At 38.9% G+C, this 18040-nt stretch overlaps 1 protein-coding gene across 1 annotated transcript; it reads left to right on the forward strand.

Annotated features, from left to right (window-relative positions):
* Window positions 1-1521: 1521 nt before the first annotated feature.
* On the forward strand, window positions 1522-13160 carry EQTN (equatorin). Its single transcript, XM_032300008.1, has 8 exons — window positions 1522-1716; window positions 1957-2082; window positions 3622-3708; window positions 5519-5605; window positions 6922-6966; window positions 8205-8264; window positions 11816-11969; window positions 12882-13160. Exons 1-8 carry the CDS (start codon window positions 1641-1643, stop codon window positions 13135-13137), a joined length of 891 nt encoding a protein of 296 aa, XP_032155899.1. The 5' UTR covers window positions 1522-1640; the 3' UTR covers window positions 13138-13160.
* Window positions 13161-18040: the final 4880 nt, after the last annotated feature.

Here is an 18040-nt window from a genome sequence, read left to right on the forward strand (position 1 = left end):
GCCATGGATATTGGTGAAAAGGAAGAAAACGAAATGCTTATAGACTGTTGATGGGAAAGTAAATTAGTACAACCCCTATGGAAAACAGTATGGACATTTCTTAAAGAATTAAAAGTAGATCTACCATTTGCAATCCCACTTCTGGGTATCTACTCAAAGGAAAAAAAGTAATTATATCAAAAAGACACCTACATACATGTTTATTCCAACACACAATTGAAAAGATTGGAAACCAACGTGAGTGCCCATTAACTGATGCCTGGAGAAAGAAAATGTGGTATATATACATCACGGAATACTATTCAGCCATAAAAAAGAACAAAATAATGTCTTTTGCAACAACTAGACATTGGAGCAAGAAATAACTCAGGGATGAAAAACCAAATACCATATGCTCTTACTTATAAGTGAGAGCTAAGCTATGGGTACACAAAAGCATACAGAGTGATATAATGGACATTGGAGACTCAGAAGCGGGGAAGATGGGTGGGGGGTGAAGGATAAAAAACTACATATTGGGTGCAATATACACTACTCGGGTGATGGGCAGACTAAAATCTCACATTTCCCCACTATACAATTAATCAATGTAACCAAGAACCACTTGGACCCCAAAAGCTATATGAAATATAAATACATATAAGACCTATATTATATATTAATGTTATATGTTATTAATATACATGATTAATATATAATGTTATGTATTATTAATATATGTGATTAATATATATCGTTATATTATTAATATATAATATTTACATGAATATTTTTATGTAACTAACATTTATATATAATATGTTATTATTAATTACATATATATACACATAGGTCTTAAAATCCAAATATGGCTAGTTTTGGAAAACTTAAAGAATTGCAGTTACAATAGTCCATTAACCAGAACTTGTAGACTTATAGGGAATTTGGTGTCCAAACTTGGTTTTTCTGACTAGTTTTTTTGTTCTGTTTTATTTTGTTTTGTTTGGTTGGTTGGTTTTTGGAGACAGAGACTCACTTCCTCACCCAGGCTGGAGTGCAGAGGCTTGATTTCAGCTCACTGCAACCTCTGCCTCCCAGGTTCAAGCACGTGGGCCACCATGTCTGGCTAATTTTCGTATTTTTAATAGAGACGGGATTTCACCATGTTGCCCAGGGTGGTCTTGAATTCCATCCGCCCGCCTCTGCCTCCCAAAGTGATGGGATTATGGGTGTGAGCCACTACGTCCAGCCTCTGACTAGTTTTTAACAGATATTTTTATTGCATTTATCCAAAAAAACATCATATTGCAATGCTTTGAGAAACAGGAAAATCTGTTCTCATTTTACTATTAACAATATTAATGGTTCTTCAAAATCCAGAACCAAGTAATTAACATTCTTTTATGAAAACACATTTATTAATTTTCAAAGAAAATCTTGTAATGGCTTATTATTTTTAAAAAACTAAAAACCATTATAGTACCTGAGATAAAGCAGTCTTCAGACTGAGTCACAAAGCTATGGGGGCCCCTCCCAGCATTCTCATGCCCATCTGGCAGTGATGTCATAAAGTCCTAGTTAGACACAGGACCTGCTGGGCCACAGAAAGGAGGCTCTGTGAAGACGCACTAGATTACTGGATATATCACTTCAGCTTCCCAATGAATTTTATATTGTTTGTTCTTATACCTGGAGTTTTTTCCCTAAAGAGTAGCACTTTGAAGCCTACTATTGAAGGTGAGAAAGCATTTAAAACTTTTGTAAAAATAGTAGGTAGAAGGATGACCCATAATTATGAACAATTGACATGTGGCCATTTTCTAAAAGATGATATAAACTTTATTGTTGGAGATATGGTATGCTTTAGGTCTTAAATCTCTGCCTCTAATCCTTTGTGAAAAAATGCAATTAGAAAAAGAAAGTAGTAAAAGAAATCAACATATTTCTGATCTATGATGTATAATACTTTTTTTTTAGCATTGCCTAATGTGATGCCTTTAAATGAAGATGTTAGTAAACAGGAAGAAAAGAATGAAGATCATATTCAAAATTATGCTCCTGCTAATGCGAAAAATGGCAATTATTATAAAGATATAAAACAATGTAAGTCTTTAAAGTGAATAGAAACGTATATGCAGAAGCTGATTATCCTTAAAGTGAATAGAAACGTATGTGCAGAAGCTGATTATCCTTAAAGTGAATAGAAACGTATGTGCAGAAGCTGATTATCCTTAAAGTGAATAGAAATGTATGTGCAGAAGTTGGTTTGACTTAAGTCTCCTTTTTAAACTTTCATCATTTTCCCCTGTGTTTGTTCTACTTTTGTCACTTGCCTGTTCATATCCTTGCCAATTTTTCCGTTAGATTGTATTTTCATTTATTTTCAAGGTCTCCTTCTTATGTAGAATATATTAACCCTTTTTATGGTAAAAGTAATAAATGTTTTCTGCCAGCATGTTGCTTATCTTTAAGGCTTATTTTATTTTATTGTATCTTATTTATTTTTTGAGACAAGGTCTTACTCTGTCACCCAAGCTGGAGTGCAATGACGTTACCATGGCTCACTGCAGCCTTGACCTCCCAGGGTTCAAGCAGTCCTCCCACCTGAGCCTCCCAAGTGGCTGGGACCACAGGCACGTGCCATCACATCAGCTAATCTTTGTATTTTTTGTAGAAATGGTGTTTAATTATACTGCTCAGGCTGGTCCCAAACTCCTGGGCTCAAGCAATCCACCTACCTCAGCCTACCGAAGTGCTGGGATTACAGGTGCAAGCCACTACTCCTGGCCAAGCCTGTTTATGTATCTTTAATAACTGAGAAGATTTCAAGTTTTATAATATCAATTTTGTTTATTAATTTCTTTATAATCTCTGCATTTTGTGTCTTGCCTAAATAGGGCTTATCCAGTCCAAAATACTGTTTTCTTGATTTTTAAAAATAATTATACGCTTTTGTTTTTAACTTGAGCTTTAAATCCAATTATTTTTGTACATGGCATAAAGTCGGGATAAAACATTATATTTTTCAAGGATGATAGCCAAGTGTCAAACACCAAGTCCCTACTGATGTGAAACTCACATTTAATGTAGTCAAAACTCTAAGATGGAATTAGGCCAATTGTTATACTTCTTGTTTTTTTAATCTGTCTGTTCCTAGAAAAGTACCAATGTTTCAACTTTTATACTTTGATAACTCATGGCATGAGTGTTGGACTGTGATTTCCTTTTATTTTTCCATAGCTCTGTCTCAGGCATTGCTCAAAAATGATGAAACATTAACGGTTCTAGGGCAGATAAATGCTTCTTACTTCGTTTTTTGATAATATCAGTACAAACAGTGATAACATTGCACATCTACAAATCTACTTCAGCACCTGTTATGTGCTTACATATTTGTTTCTGTGAATTTCCTCAATAATTGCTTCTTGGAAAGGGTCATTTAGCATAAAGATACTAGTTTGGCTTTTTTCCATGAGTTTTAGATTTTACCCTTGCCCCACTTTCTTATTTTACAGATAGAAAAATGACTGTATTTTTTTTTTAATGAGTGCATATGTTTTAGGAAAAAACTCAGAGGAAGAACTAGGTAAAATAAAAACAGTGACCTAGCTAGTTGCTGAAGACTTTTGCTTTTGTTTTTAGATGTGTTCACAACAGAAAATCCAAATGGCACTGAGTCTGAAATAACTGTGAGAGCCACAACTGATCTGAATTTTGCTCTAAAAAACTGTAAGTACTGAAAGGCACCCTTGTACATGTAAAAGCCATTAAAGCAGGATCTCCAAACAGCACTAGAAAGTGGGGGAGAAAAGAAGTCTTCATTCCTAAACAAGACTAACATTTTCCCTCTAAAGTAGATACCATGACTGGGATCCAGCTCAGGTCGTGGCTGTTCTCTCTGCTTTTCTCACACTTCCTCCCACACGAATACACTTGAGGCTCCATATCCATTACCTGATCATTTCAGAAGCCAGGGAGGTGCTTGCATTTCTAAACCTCATACTTTTGATTTATGTGGAAAGAAAAATTAAATAATAACTAAATTTAGGATTCTAGGAAATTTACGTCTTTCTTAAACCCACATTTTTTTTAATGCCTTTCTGGTTTTTATCTTCAGCTTTAAATGGGGAAGAGAGAATGTTTCTAGCTATGGCAATGTCAATATTGAGAAAAGTGAAACTCAGAAATGCCTAATTATTTACAAAGCTACTTGATAATAATGGAATATTTTGAGCAATTTCAGACTTTGGAATTTAAATGAGACAGTGACATTTCAAGGGCATATGTTAATTCCATAAATCACTCATGGCAATCTTGCTTGTGCACAACAAACAACCTCTTGAGTTCTCTGGGGCAAGACATGGAGAGGCAGCTCTTAAGCGCACCAGGTACCTCAGATTCCCGTAGGATAGGAGTTATTGAGGACAGATCACAGGCCCCAAGGAAGAGACTGCAAAACCCTCACTTCCATTTCCACAATCCAGGCCCCAGAGGATTGTCAAGGAAAGTGGGATTGGAATAAGACATTCCTGCCATTTTGAATGGGGCTCTGACAGAGGAGACCTGCCAGCAGGGTGGGGACGTTCTAGAGGAGCAAGTCCTCAGGAAGATGGAGATCTGTGGATACCTTTGACTAAAGGTTGCTTGCTTAAGTAGAGTCCCTAAAACTCTGAAGGCAAGAGGGATAAACTGAGGCAACCTAGATGCTTTTCTTCAGGGGACAAGGGTTGCAAAGCAGAATTTAAGGATGACTTACCAATTCTTTGAGTTCTGCTTGAATCACTATCAACTCCAGTAACTGATTCCGTTTCCCAACCTTTCTTGTCAACAAGACACCTGTCATGGGTTCGTGGGCTCAGTGTGAATTTTTCTGCCTCTCTCTGGAAGTCCTCCTGCAATGGGTCCCGGTACTCCTCATGGAACTTTATTGCCTCCTGTATTGACCAGTGAACCGAAATATCCATCAACTTGCAGAAAGGGTTCTCCAGTCACAGTTGTTACCAAACACTCCCTTAGTGACATACCTCCAGAGGGACCCATTACAGAAGGAGATATATACTAAATTAGACCTGAAAATTCTTGATTTGTAGTCCAAAATCTTTATATCAAAATGTCTGCTTCCAATTTACATGCACACCTTAATACTTGGCCTTCCCTTTCTTGCATCGTTCACTGAACAGCAGCCAAGCTGCTCCGGACAGAGAGGATCATTTCCCCCCCTGAGCAGGGAACCATCTGGAGTCAATTATCTCCTCCAAGAGCTCTTCTTTACCTCTAAAGAAAGCCTGTGGCCCCATGTTCCTTTTTTTCTCTTTCACAGGTTATAGTCATATTAACCCCACCTCAGGCACCCCGTGATTACAAAAACTTTATTCTTCAATATCTTCTTCTTTCTCCTTTATTTCAGGAAAATGTTAGTCTTTCTCTTCGATTTCTTTACTCTCCTTTTCTTTGTTCCATTTTTAGTTTAAAAAATATCTAATCTCAGATGTTTATTCAGTATTTTTACATGATGATAATCCTTTTTCTCTTTTCCTAGTTAAAATCGTCCATGCGACTACATCTGAAAAATCTTCCAATGAAGAAGAAACAACTACTAACGAACCCTCTCATAAAAATATTCAAAGTATTAAAATTACTACACTGTATTCATACCTGGAGCATATCATTATGTGACTTAAAAATTTAAGTTTCACCACTCTAAGCATTACATAAAGTCGTAGCATGCCTAAAGAATTTATACGGCTACAATTTAAAGTCACTAAAATCTTTTAAATGGGGAATGTCTAGGAGTCAATCTTTAGGTATACCTGACAAGGGATAGAAATGAGCTTTTTTAGAAACAGAATTTTATTTTAATAAAATATATTACATTTGTGTCTATATTAAATAGGTATTTCTAAATTAGTATATATTTATAAGTATATATCAAATGTATTTGAAATATAATTTATTTTGCTAGTGATGGAAAATATTCTGCTTGCTTGAGGAATAAAATTATCTAGAGTCAATTATTAGTGTTTCCTAAGATTATTTGAGGTGGGTTGGGAGTGGGAGTCTGTAAAATCAAAATTACCATTTTACTTTCCTGTCAAGAATATTGTTCGTTATATTGTGGAGCCCTAACCACCCAGGATGGCTCTCCTCTAAAGTCTTAAATGAGTGGTCTAATTGAAGAAAATGGATACTTACATGTCATTATATGAAACCCTATTTTCTCCAGTTCATGCAATCTTTTTCTCCAGTTCATGTAATGTGTTTCTAATATAATTACTCTGAATTAGTTTGCATTTTTAACACTACTGGAAAAAAAGCTATCTTTTTTGATATGTTTAAAAATCAAAACCCGATCATCCTGGTATCCCTCTTCTTAAATGTCTTTAGTAACTTACTACTAGGTTTGGGATCAAGTTTTAACTCCTTAACAAAGCATTCAATTCTGAAACAATCTGGCCACTGAAAATTTTCCACTCTCATCTCTGGTTACATTCCCCATCCACACCCTTCATTCCAGACTTACCTCAAGCTCCCAGAGCTTACTGAGCCTGCTGATGATCTCAGCTGGAATGAGCTCGCTCTCACCTTGTTTGCCTGGTGAACAATTCCTAGTCCTCTAAGCTTATATTGGAACACCATCTCCCTTTTGAAGGGTTTCTGGCCTTCACAGAATTAAGCCCTGTGCATACCACCTGTGCATGTCTATTAAAGCCTTCACTATCCTGCTACATAATCAGCAATGATTCTTGTCTGCATCCAAAATTAAGGTGGGTTCCTTGAATGTAATGTCTGTGCCTTGTTTAACTTCTATGAGTTAGTGCCAACTGCAGGGTCTGACACATGGTAGGAGCTCAAAGTTCAACTGCTAAATGACTAACAAACAAATGAATGTTACTCAAACCAAATTATTTTGTTATCCTGTTGTTGTCTTTTTTTTTTAAACAGAACAAACCCCAAATGTGCCTGAATTTTGGACACTGTTAGCTAAAGGTAAAGTCTTACTGCTAGGTAGCTTGGGAAATGTTTTGGTTTTCTAAAATCTTACTTAAAGCTAAGATCATTCTAAATACCTCTAATACTAAGAGTCAATAAGTCAACATTTTGTTGCCACATGTGACAGCAAAATGCAAAACAAACCCAGAAAAATGATAAAGTGTCACACATTTTCTGATTACCCACTCTCTACAAAAGTTTTATTCTCCTATTAATGTTAAGCGTTATTCAATTTATTCATGGTTAAAATTTTTCAATAAGATTCTTGCTTAATAACATCCACCTTTGTGTTTGGAGCAGTGTGTGCAAAAGCACAGAGAGATGCATGTATAAATGCAAAGTATATATCAAAATATATGCAGGCATAAAAGTGTATCATAAATATATAAGCATGCATGTATAGCATGAGGTGCATATTATTTCTATGCATTTGTGTATAAATGAATATGCATACATGGATGTACACACGTATAAAGGTAATGCATGTATCACACAGAAATATATGCATTGTATATGTGAAATATAGACCATATTCCATTGATTAGTGTTTGCATTCTGTATTAACTACTCATTAATATTTCTTTGTCACACCAAAATCAATATTTGCAGCACCTTCACAGTCATTTATGGACGTTGGCAGAGCTTTGAAAATTTTTAATAGACTGACACACACATTCCCAGCTGAAGTAGAACAAGGCATCATTCTGCCTTCTTTCTCCAGCTCTCGTTCTGTAAATAAAAGTCATTTTTTGAACTTTTTGTGCTTTTTTTGTTGATGATTTTGTGTTTAAAATGGCCCCTAAATGTAGTGCTAAATTGCTGGTTAGTGTTCCTAAGTGCAAGAAGGCTGTGATGTTTCCTTATGAAGACAACATGTGTTAGAGAAGCTTTGTTCAGGCGAGAGTTACAGTGCTGTTTACTATAGGTTCAGTGTTAGTGAATCAAAGATGTGTATTAAGTGAAGTACCTTTAAACAGAAACACACATAAAACAAGATTATATATTAATCAGTTGATGAAAATCTTGTGACCAGACTTGCAGGCATCTAACTCTGTATTTACCCTGGGAGCAACAGTTCAGTACTTGCTAATACAGTGTTTATCGTCACTTTATAGAACATAGTGCCGTGAATAATGAGAACAGACTGTATATATTATACACACACACAGATAAACAGGCAATAATTTTAGTAAGTGAACGTTGTTTACCATAACACCAATTTATTGTTTTAACAGCTATAAATGGAACAATGGGGGCCATGGATGATAAAGATCAATTATTTCACCCAATTCCAGGTAAGAATAAATCCTTCAATTGGCTGGGCACAATGGCTAATGCCTATAATCCCAGCACTTTGGGAGTCTGAGGCAGATGGATCACTTGAGCCCAGGAGATCAAGACCCACCTGGGCAACATCACAAAAACCCCTTCTCTACAAAAATACAAAAATTAGTCGGGCATGGTGGCATGCCATTGTACTCTAGCCTGGGTGACAAAATGAGACCCTGTCTCAAAACACAAACAAACCAATGTACTTTAATTAATAGACACATAAATATGCTTACACATCATAGTGTCTTCATGGTGATACTATTTTTCCTAGTGAAGTGTGGTGTGTGAAAGGGGGTATCATGGTGGCTGACATCTCAGAGAGGACATTTACTGTGTAGGAGAGTTATAGTTTCTAAGCCTTCTTTTTTAGTTATAATTTACAGATGACGATTAGCATCTTCCTGTTTTGTAAGAAAGCAAATGGAGGAGGTAAGTGAATAATATATAGAATGCAGCCTTTTTTAAAAGTAGACTTTATTTTTAGAGCAGTTTTGGGTTTAAAGAAAAATTTGGCAGTAAGTACAGAATTTCCATATTCCACCCTCCTCAGTTTCTCCTGAGTCTTGCATGGGTGTGGTATCTTTGTGACAGATTTATGAACCAATAATGATGCGTTATTAACTGAAGTCCATAGTTTACATTAGGGCTCACTCTTTGTATTACACAGTTCTTATATAATACAAATAACTCTTTAACTCTTTAACTGTATAATACAGTTCACTCTTTGTATTACACAGGTTTTAACAAATGAAAAATGTCACGTGTCTACCATCCCAGTATCATAGAAAAATTTCACTGCCCTAAAATCCTCTCTGCCCCCATCAGTTCATCCCTTTATTCCTCTCTCCTTCTGAACCCCTGACAACCGCTGATCTTTCTACTAACTCTATAGTTTTGCCTTTTCTAGAATGTCATATAGTTGGAGTCATATAGTATGTAACCTTTTCAGACTAGCTTCTTTCACTTAGCAATACACATTTAAGATTCCTCCATGTTTTCTTGTAGCTTGAGAGCTTATTTATTTTTATCACTGATATTCCATTGTATGGACATACCCTAGTTCATTCATCTGTTGAAGGACATCTTGGTTGCCTCCAATTTTTGGCAATTATGAATACAGCTGCTGTAAACACTTGTGCGCAGGTTTTGATGTGGACATAAATTTTCGACTCATTTTGGTAAATATCTATGAATATGATTTCGAGATCATATTGATAGGAGTATGTTCAGGTGCAATGGCTTGCTTGTAATCCTAGCACTTTGGGAGGGTGAGGTTGGAAGATGAGAGTGTTTATCTTTGTAACAAACTACCAAACTATCTTCCAAAGTATTTTTGGAATTTTCATCAGCAATGAATGTGAGCTCCTGCTGCTGGATACAGTTTTCATTAATGGACTAATTATATTAATAAGACTAAACCCCTGATTCGAATGCAAAATTTCATGAAAAAAATCACATTAATTTCCCCAAAGAAACCTCTGTCCCATAAATAAATGATTGAAAAAGCGCATCTGATGATATACCTTAGACCTGTCACCTCATTTGTGCACTGGATTGATTAGTGTAGCCATTTGCCTTGTGGTGCTTCAAGAAAATTGAGTGATTTGGACGGGTCCTGTGGCTTACACCTGTAATCCCAGCACTTTGGGAAGCCGAGGCAGGTGGAACACCTGAGGTCAGGAGTTCAAGACCAGCCTGGCCAACATGGTGAAACCCCCGTCTCTATTAAAAATACAAAAAAATTAGCTGGATATGGTGACAGGCACCTGTAATCTCAGCTGCTTGGGAGGCTGAGGCAGGAGAATCACTTGAAGTTGAGAGGCAGAGGTTGCAGTGAACCAAGATTGTGTCACTGTACTCTAGCTGGGCGACAGATTGAGACTCCATCAAAAAATAAACAAAAAAAAAGAAGCAGAAGGAAGGAAGGAAGGAAGGAAGGGAGGGAGGGAGGGAGGGAGGGAGGAAGGAAGGAAGGGAGGAAGGAAGAAAATTGAGTGATTCTTCTTTGTTTAGAAAAAAATATAAACAGGAATGACAAATGCTTGTTCATTTTATAAATACTTTGGCAGAAAGTACAGAATTTCCATATTCCACCCTCCTCAGTTTCTCCTACATCTTGCATGGGTGTGGTACCTTTGTTACGATTTATGGACCAATTATTTAATATTTAATATTTAATAAGCTCTTATTTAATATTTAAGTGAATAAATTGAGCTTGATTGATTTTATTATTTATTGAGCACATACTGCGTGTTAGATGTTATAGACACATTATTACATTAGTCCTCACGGCAACTCCATGAGGTTGGTATTATCTTCATTTTACAGTTGAGAAACCTGAGGCTTAAGAGAGAAAAGCCACCCATACTTGTAACTAGCTTTTCCGTAATTTCCAGTGATTATGAATCCAAGCCCTTCTCTAGTTCTGACCATCACCTAGATAAAGAAAATGTACTATGAGCACATCCCTCTATAAAAAACCCTTTCAGGAGACAGAAAAGCAGTTCAGGAGCACAGCCCATTTTAACATAATTTGTTTAATTATTCCCAAAATAATAGGCCTCAAAGCATTCAATGAGTCATTGACAACTGTACACATTTCATGGTCTGAGATCATGCATTGACAATTATAATTTTTAAAAATCAGAGAACGTAGACATGGAAGCTTGTCACTGCTTATCACCTCAACATCATTACCTAGAAAATACTGAAAACCCTTGGACCTTTTGGGTTGGCAGAGGCTGGGGGTTAGTTGGTGGAAAGGGGGGGAATAACAACATATTGTTATCATTCCATGTTTAAGTCAGATATATATTCAGGCAAATGTAAAATTTGGCAGTAAAGCTATCATTTTATTAATAGATTTAGTAAAAAAAATTCTTGATATCTCTAGATCCAGACATAATCTTATATTTAACTTATTTTAGAAAGTTAAATACATTGATTCTATTTATTTTTATAATGTGAAGTGCACTAGGTTTATTAGTCTTTTCAGTAGTAAAACAGCAAAACTAGCCCTTGAGCCTCATGGAGGAAGCATCCACTATGCTACCCTTTTAGCGTAAAAGAAAAATCAGTGCATGACCCAACACCAGAGCATGCACCTTTGCCCTCTGAAAGGCTGGTCCCTGGTGTGTAAGTCAATTATTCTGAATAGTAATCTCTTCAGACATCTGCTGCAGATGCATTTTGACATCTGGTAACCTGGGTTTGAAACCAGATTTTGCCACTTACTATGTGCCAAGGGCAAATACAGAAACTTCTGTAATACTATAAAATGGAGCTAAGGACAGCTCCTTCAGGATGGCTGCGAAGGTTAAAGGGAAAAGATAAGAGCGCTTGGCTTTAGAGAGTTGCTTTTTCTTTTGCATTGCCTGCAGGATGGGAGACTGGGCAGTTAATACTCTGGATGGGGGAGGGCTTGCTTCTCTGTATTTGCTTTGTAATCTTTACTCCTTAAGGAAAACACACTGAACACCCTGTTTTCCATTGGGTTTTCTTTCTTTCTTTTCAGAATCCGACGTGAATGCTACAAAGGAAGAAAATCGGCCCGATCTGGAGGATCTGAAGATAAAATTAATGCTGGGAATCTCGTTGATGACCCTCCTCCTCTTTGTGGTCCTCTTGGCATTCTGTTGTGCCACACTGTACAGACTGAAGTACCTGGGGTAAGTCTGCAGACCTCTCCGTCTACAACAGAGGCATGGTATCGCATCCTCTCCTCTTTAGCAGATCTTAGGAATGTACGACCACCAAATTTGTCCATACGGCATTCAAATTGATTCCATTTACCCTATTCAGATGGAGGATGGGACTGTCTTTAAGGGAATATCCTACTTGAACTTTTTCCCAATAGTCAACCAGAGATAGAAAAAACCTTAGTCAATTGGAAAGGATATAGAGAATCTAGATTTTTTTTTTTCTTAATGTAGCCCTGGAACAAAAGGGCTATATATTCTGTAATAAATAGCATATCTGTTTAGTGTCTAATGTTTTTCATTCAAGCAAGCCTTGAGACTTTCTAAAAACAGCCAATCCCTGTCACCTTTAAACTGTGAGGCCTGTCCATGTGCTCTTTCTTATAAAAATATTAAATTCAACTCAAGCCTGATTGAGGGAATTATTTAAAATGTTCACACAGTGTAAAATTTTGAAGATTACCTTCAAAAATCCTAACAGAGTTGCTTAATGTTCACAATGATCCTTAATTCCATTCTTTTCATTATGGTGTTTTTGATGAATGGTGTATTTCTCTGGTCCATTAAAACTGTGTTCCTAGGTATGTATTCGCCTTCATTCAATTTCTTGCACATTCTTCTTATTAAACTTTTATTAAGGCAACTTTTACTGTTTTAGTAAACTGGGTTATAAATTCTAGTAGAGATTTGAAACATGCTTCATTCATAAAGTGTTAAATGTAATCAAATTACAATGAAAGAAAAACTATATATCATTTCTATAATGTTACTAAGTAATACATTGGGCAATATTAATAAATTTTTAATTTTTGAATGCGTCTTAAGCTGAGTTACAATGTATACAATTAAAATCAATTCTTGATATATATTCTTTCTTTTCAGTCGTAAAGGTTGTGAGAGTCAATATTCCATCAATCCTGAGCTGGCCTCGATGTCTTACTTTCATCCATCAGAAGGTGTATCAGATACATCCTTTTCCAAGAGTGCAGAGAGCAGCACATTTTGGGGCACCACTTCTTCAGATGTGAGAAGATCAGGCACAAGAATATCAAAATCTATGGACGTAAACAACGTGATAGAGTTACCCGATGAAGAAATCAATGAACCTGATGAAGAGATCATACTGATGAATAGATAACTTTAATTCTTTTGTCCTCAAAAGACCTTTCTTCATGTCTTCTGTTAATGTCATGATTTTGAAACTCCGCTGAGACAAAGATTCTGGTGTTAAAAGAAGGATGTATTCAATAAAAATTTTTCCATTTCTGAAGTATCCATAATTGTTTGAGACAACATGGTGTTCCAGAAGAAGAGAGAGGCAGAGGGGAATTCCAGCAGATGGGGACTCACAGACTCTGAGTCTTTCAGCGCTGAAGTGCCCTTCTTTCTCTATTCTTCCAGGTATCCAGGATTATTATGTTCCATTGAAAGAAAAGCAATGCCTTTGAAAGACTTATTCAAGTTTATTAGTGACCTTTGTGGCTATTCATACCAAAAATATTTCGATTTACAAAGAAGACAAAAATAGGGATAATGTTTCCTTTTTAGAAATTAGTTTCAAGTGGAGGAATTTAGGGACAGGCATCATGTCTTTTCTGGATATATATGGATATGGGAGAAGAACTCAGGGCATGTTTCATGGCCCTCTTCAATTCTTACCATACCAATAGTTTTCAGCTACTGAGTACCTACTTTATAATAGGCACTTTAAGGGCCAGGTGCGGTGGCTCACGCCGGCAATCCCAGCACTTTGAGAGGCGGAGGCCGACGGATTGCCTGAGCTCAGGAGTTCGCGATCAGCCTGGGCGACAGACACAGTGAAACCCGTTTCTACTAAAATACAAAAAGTTAGCCGGGTGTGGCGGCGTGCCCCTGTAGTCCCAGCTACTCGGAAGGCTGAGGCAGGAGGATTGCTTGAACATGGGAGGCGGAGGTTGCAGTGAGTGGAGATAGTGCCACTGAACTCGGCGACAGAGCAAGACTCCGTCTCAAAAAATAAAGTAAGTCACTTTAGAACATTCTATCACATTAAAATCTACCCTACGAAAGGTGAGTTTATTTTACAGATCAAGAAACAGAAGTTCAGATAAGTCAGATAAATTGCCTAAGATCACCTGCTGTGATATGCTTCCAATCTGAGGGTCTCTCCATGATCCATGAAAGTGAATAGTCACACTTGCAGCAAATGTCTTTAGGAACAACCTAGGCCCAGTACCCAAGACACAAAAGGTTCCTTAACTCAGGTGTTCTTTCGGCTCTCAGGAAACTGTTTTCCTTTCCTTTAGCTTATTATTTATCTATAATCCTTCTTCCCCGCGAGAATAAACACACATTTTACTCTCACCTGCCACTTCGCGTACTACCCATTCTCAGAGTCCTTCACTCCCAAATTTCGCCCCAGACCCTAGCCCAGTCTCACTCACCATTGGTTGGGAAAGCTACCGAGCTCCGCCCTTGAGTAGTGATTGGCTATATCAGATAGCACCCTTGAGGGAAAAGGCAGCAGGACGGGCGCTCGCCTTTGTCTGACTTCTGCCAGCAGTGCTCAGTTTCTGAGCCAGAGGAGGTGGCCTGGAGCCGCAACCCAAGCTACCCTCTGCCACTTACTTTTGTCATTTTCTGTGCCCTTTTGACAGCCCCAGGGATGGAGCCAGCATTTGTACTGCCAGTTCAGGCACCTGCAGATCTGGCAGGAAAGCGAGGGAGGTGGTTGCAGTTGCTTGGCGGTGCTCCAGGTGCAAAGAGTTGCGCTGGGTCCACAGGTGAGAAAGGGACGCGAGGAGAATGTCAGGTGGGCTTGGAGAGAGGTTGATAACCAACTATTTCCACGTTTTCTCTCCACCCTGGCTTAGGAGGTACCAAGAATTTTCCTGATTGGAAAGAGGTGGAAGAGCCCCTTTTTAGTCATGTAAAAAGTAGTTGTAGGTCTCTAGTAGTAATACTTGTCTTTGATACTAAAGTAGAGCATTGTAGAAAGTTGAGTATGGCATTCCTCCATCTACAATATCTACAATGGCCAAAAGAGATGTGTAAAGTATGTATTTTTAAAGGCGGTAGTCATCCTCAGACAGGTGGCGTAGTTTGTCTTGTAAAGTGCAATGAAGGTGTTTTGAGGGGGCTGCAAGGGGAGTGGGTACATGAAGAATGTCAGGAGGTACTGGTGTCTGTGGTTTCTTGTCCTCCCTCTTCTGCTCTAAAAGTGAGATAGAGGTCTCACAGCAGTGCTGGTTGGGGAAAGGACTTCTTGTTTGTCCGCTGCTCACCCTCTATGCCGTCCATAGCTAAACCTTCATTTTCTGAACAGGTTTTCTGGCCCTCTGACCTATTTGTCCTGGAAGGGCATCATACAACCAATTCCTTTTTAGCCTATCAGTGTCCTCCCCAATTCTGAAACTTTATTTCCTTTAGTTGATGCTCCCTAATCATCCTCTTCCCCAAACCTCAAAAGGGACTCTCAATTCTGTTCCCTCATCCCCATAGGCGTATTTTGCTGCTTTGTGTGTTTTCTTCTGCGTTAACTACTCACAGTGATGCAGGTGAACCCCCAAACTGGGGCTCAGCTCGGGAGGGTTCTTGGCTTTGCTCAGGAAAGAATTCAAGAGCCAGCCTACAGTGAAAGCAAGCAAGGTTTTACACAGCGACATTGCACAGCAAAAGTGGCGGCTCCACAGATAGAGCAGGGCTACCCGGAGGCAGAGCAGCACTTGTGGGCTGCCGGCTAGCTCTGTTTATACCTACTTATGATTACATGCTAAGTAAGGAGTAGTTTGTTCACACACTTTCTGGAAAAGGGTCAGGGAGTTTGTGGAACCACACAAACTTCCTGCCATTGCCATGGCATTTGTAAACTGTCACGGTGCTGGCGGGAGCGTCTCAGCGTGAAAATGGAGAGGCCACAGCGGGAGCCACAGCCTGGTTTGCTGCTGCGTTTATGCTCACTCTTACTTACATGCTAATTAAGGGGTCTTTCTGGAAAATTTTCTAGAAAAGGGGCAGAGAGTTCCTGTAACCATGCAAGGAAACTTCCAGGCGTTGCCAAGGCACTTGTAAACGGCCTCAGCTCTGGCGGGAGTGTCTTTAATAACGACCAGTGAGAGCAGACAGGTTGCTTTCCTTGCCCTCTTCTGGTTTCCGAGAGCTTTCTCTGCTACATCCCGTTTTTGATCCGCAGGAGCCTTACTGGTGCCGGAAAAACAAGTCCTGCTGATCTACCTCCCGGCTGCAGAGGAACTTAGGATCCGTTCCTGTGGACTGGCTGTGACTGGAGAGACGCAGCAGCACTCGCCCTAGAACTGGCAACCAAGTCCTAAAGTGCCCAGGAGTAAGTCTCCCAGCCTCACACACCCGTGATCGGCAGCCTTAGGTTCTAGCCCCTATTCCCGCGTTCTTCCTCCCTCCCGCCGCAAGTGTGTCCTAAACATGCCGAACAGCGAGGGTGCTACAGGGGTCCTGATTGGGGGTGCTTTTTGCAGGCCTTTTGGGTGGTCCCTCAGTTCCTGAAACGCTCGTTTGTAGAGGGAAGCTGTCCCAGAGCTGTTAGGAAAGGCGATTGGCTTGGGCAGGCGTCAAGAGCGCCGCTTCCATCCCTCAGGAGGAATGGGCACCAGCTCCCCAGTAACCGAGAGAACTGCTGGGCCCTCGGGGCTTCACGGTTCCCCACGTGGGTGGACCCTTGCGCTGCTCAGATGGGGGCGGGGCCAAAGTCACCAGGTCAGGAAGTCGTGGGCCAGGGACTTGCATAGGCGTCTGAGCTCTTTGCAAGGACCACTAAATGCCACTTCTTGGAAATGCAGGATCTTAGGAAGGCGCCTAGGATGGCGTGCACGAGATTTGCTGGTTAAGAAACAGGTGCAAGGAGGTGGTAGGTATCCTGTCTCCCTGTCACTCATCCCCAACTTGGAATTACTGTAAGGAGCTTTCTGTGGTCTTGTGACAGGTGGAAGAGAGGTAAGGACCAAAACTGGCTCCTAGGCCTCTGTTAATTCTGGTGAAGGCAAGGAGTAATTACCAATCAAAGGAGCTGTTCCCAATCAGCTCTAGCCTGAGAAAAGATTGTTAAGTGTGCCTTCAGACTTCAAAATTAACCCTCCAAATCTAGCTTCTGGCGAAGTTAACTGTTCGTGACGTGGAAGGAAAGTATAATCATGTTTTTTCAGTAGTGCCCCCAAAGCACTATTTAACAACCGTTCCTAAATCATTGCAACCAAATACAACCCAGCTTAAGCCAAAAGGCCCTTCCGCCCTGCTTCTCTAGAGTTTACTGCCCTTTCCAAGTTAATTTAAAGAGATATTAGATCCAGTCCTTTATCTTTGGATCCTAAGAGAATTCTCATTCTTATGCATGCTCCTCTCCTTCCCCCTCCTCTATAAAAATGTCACATTTCCACTAGACTCATTCGGGTTTCAATCATGTTAATTTCTTAATAGGAAAGGAATGCTAAGTTGAAAGGCTATTGAGCCGGGAGAAAGCTTATTGTGTGAAGAGGAAGCATGTGTGTGTTAACGACACATGTAGGTTATCTAAAATAAATTCAGAGTTATAAACAATATAATTGACGCCACACCTCAGATCAAATCTGATAAGAGGTCTACTGAAGATGACACCCCCTCTGATTCTGATGATACTGTAAAAGAATGTCTTCAGGTTTCTAATGAGTTCACAGAAAGTGAATCTCATAAGGAAAAGACTGCTAAACAGGTTAGCATTTTTTTCTTTTATTCTTGTTTTCCTAAATCTAAGGGAGTTTTGCTTAAATACATGTTTTATACATATTCTAAATTATATATGATATATATGTATGTAATACATATATTCTAATCGTTTTTGATTAATAATGTATTGGGATAACAAGACAAAAGCCTTGATAAATGGCCAGCCATAGTGTCTAGTAGAGTTGACAGTTTCCAGAGGCCATAGTAGTATATATGGTAACTTATAGTTGATTTCTCAGATTAGAGGATTCTTTTTTTGTTGCCTGTTTGTTTCTTTTGAGATGGAGTCTTGCTCTGTCACTCAGCCTGGATCACAGTGGTGCCATCTT

This window comes from Sapajus apella, unplaced genomic scaffold (genome assembly GCF_009761245.1).
Source record: "Sapajus apella isolate SASKATOON/1434 unplaced genomic scaffold, GSC_monkey_1.0 scaffold42, whole genome shotgun sequence".
Lineage (NCBI taxonomy): Eukaryota > Metazoa > Chordata > Mammalia > Primates > Cebidae > Sapajus > Sapajus apella.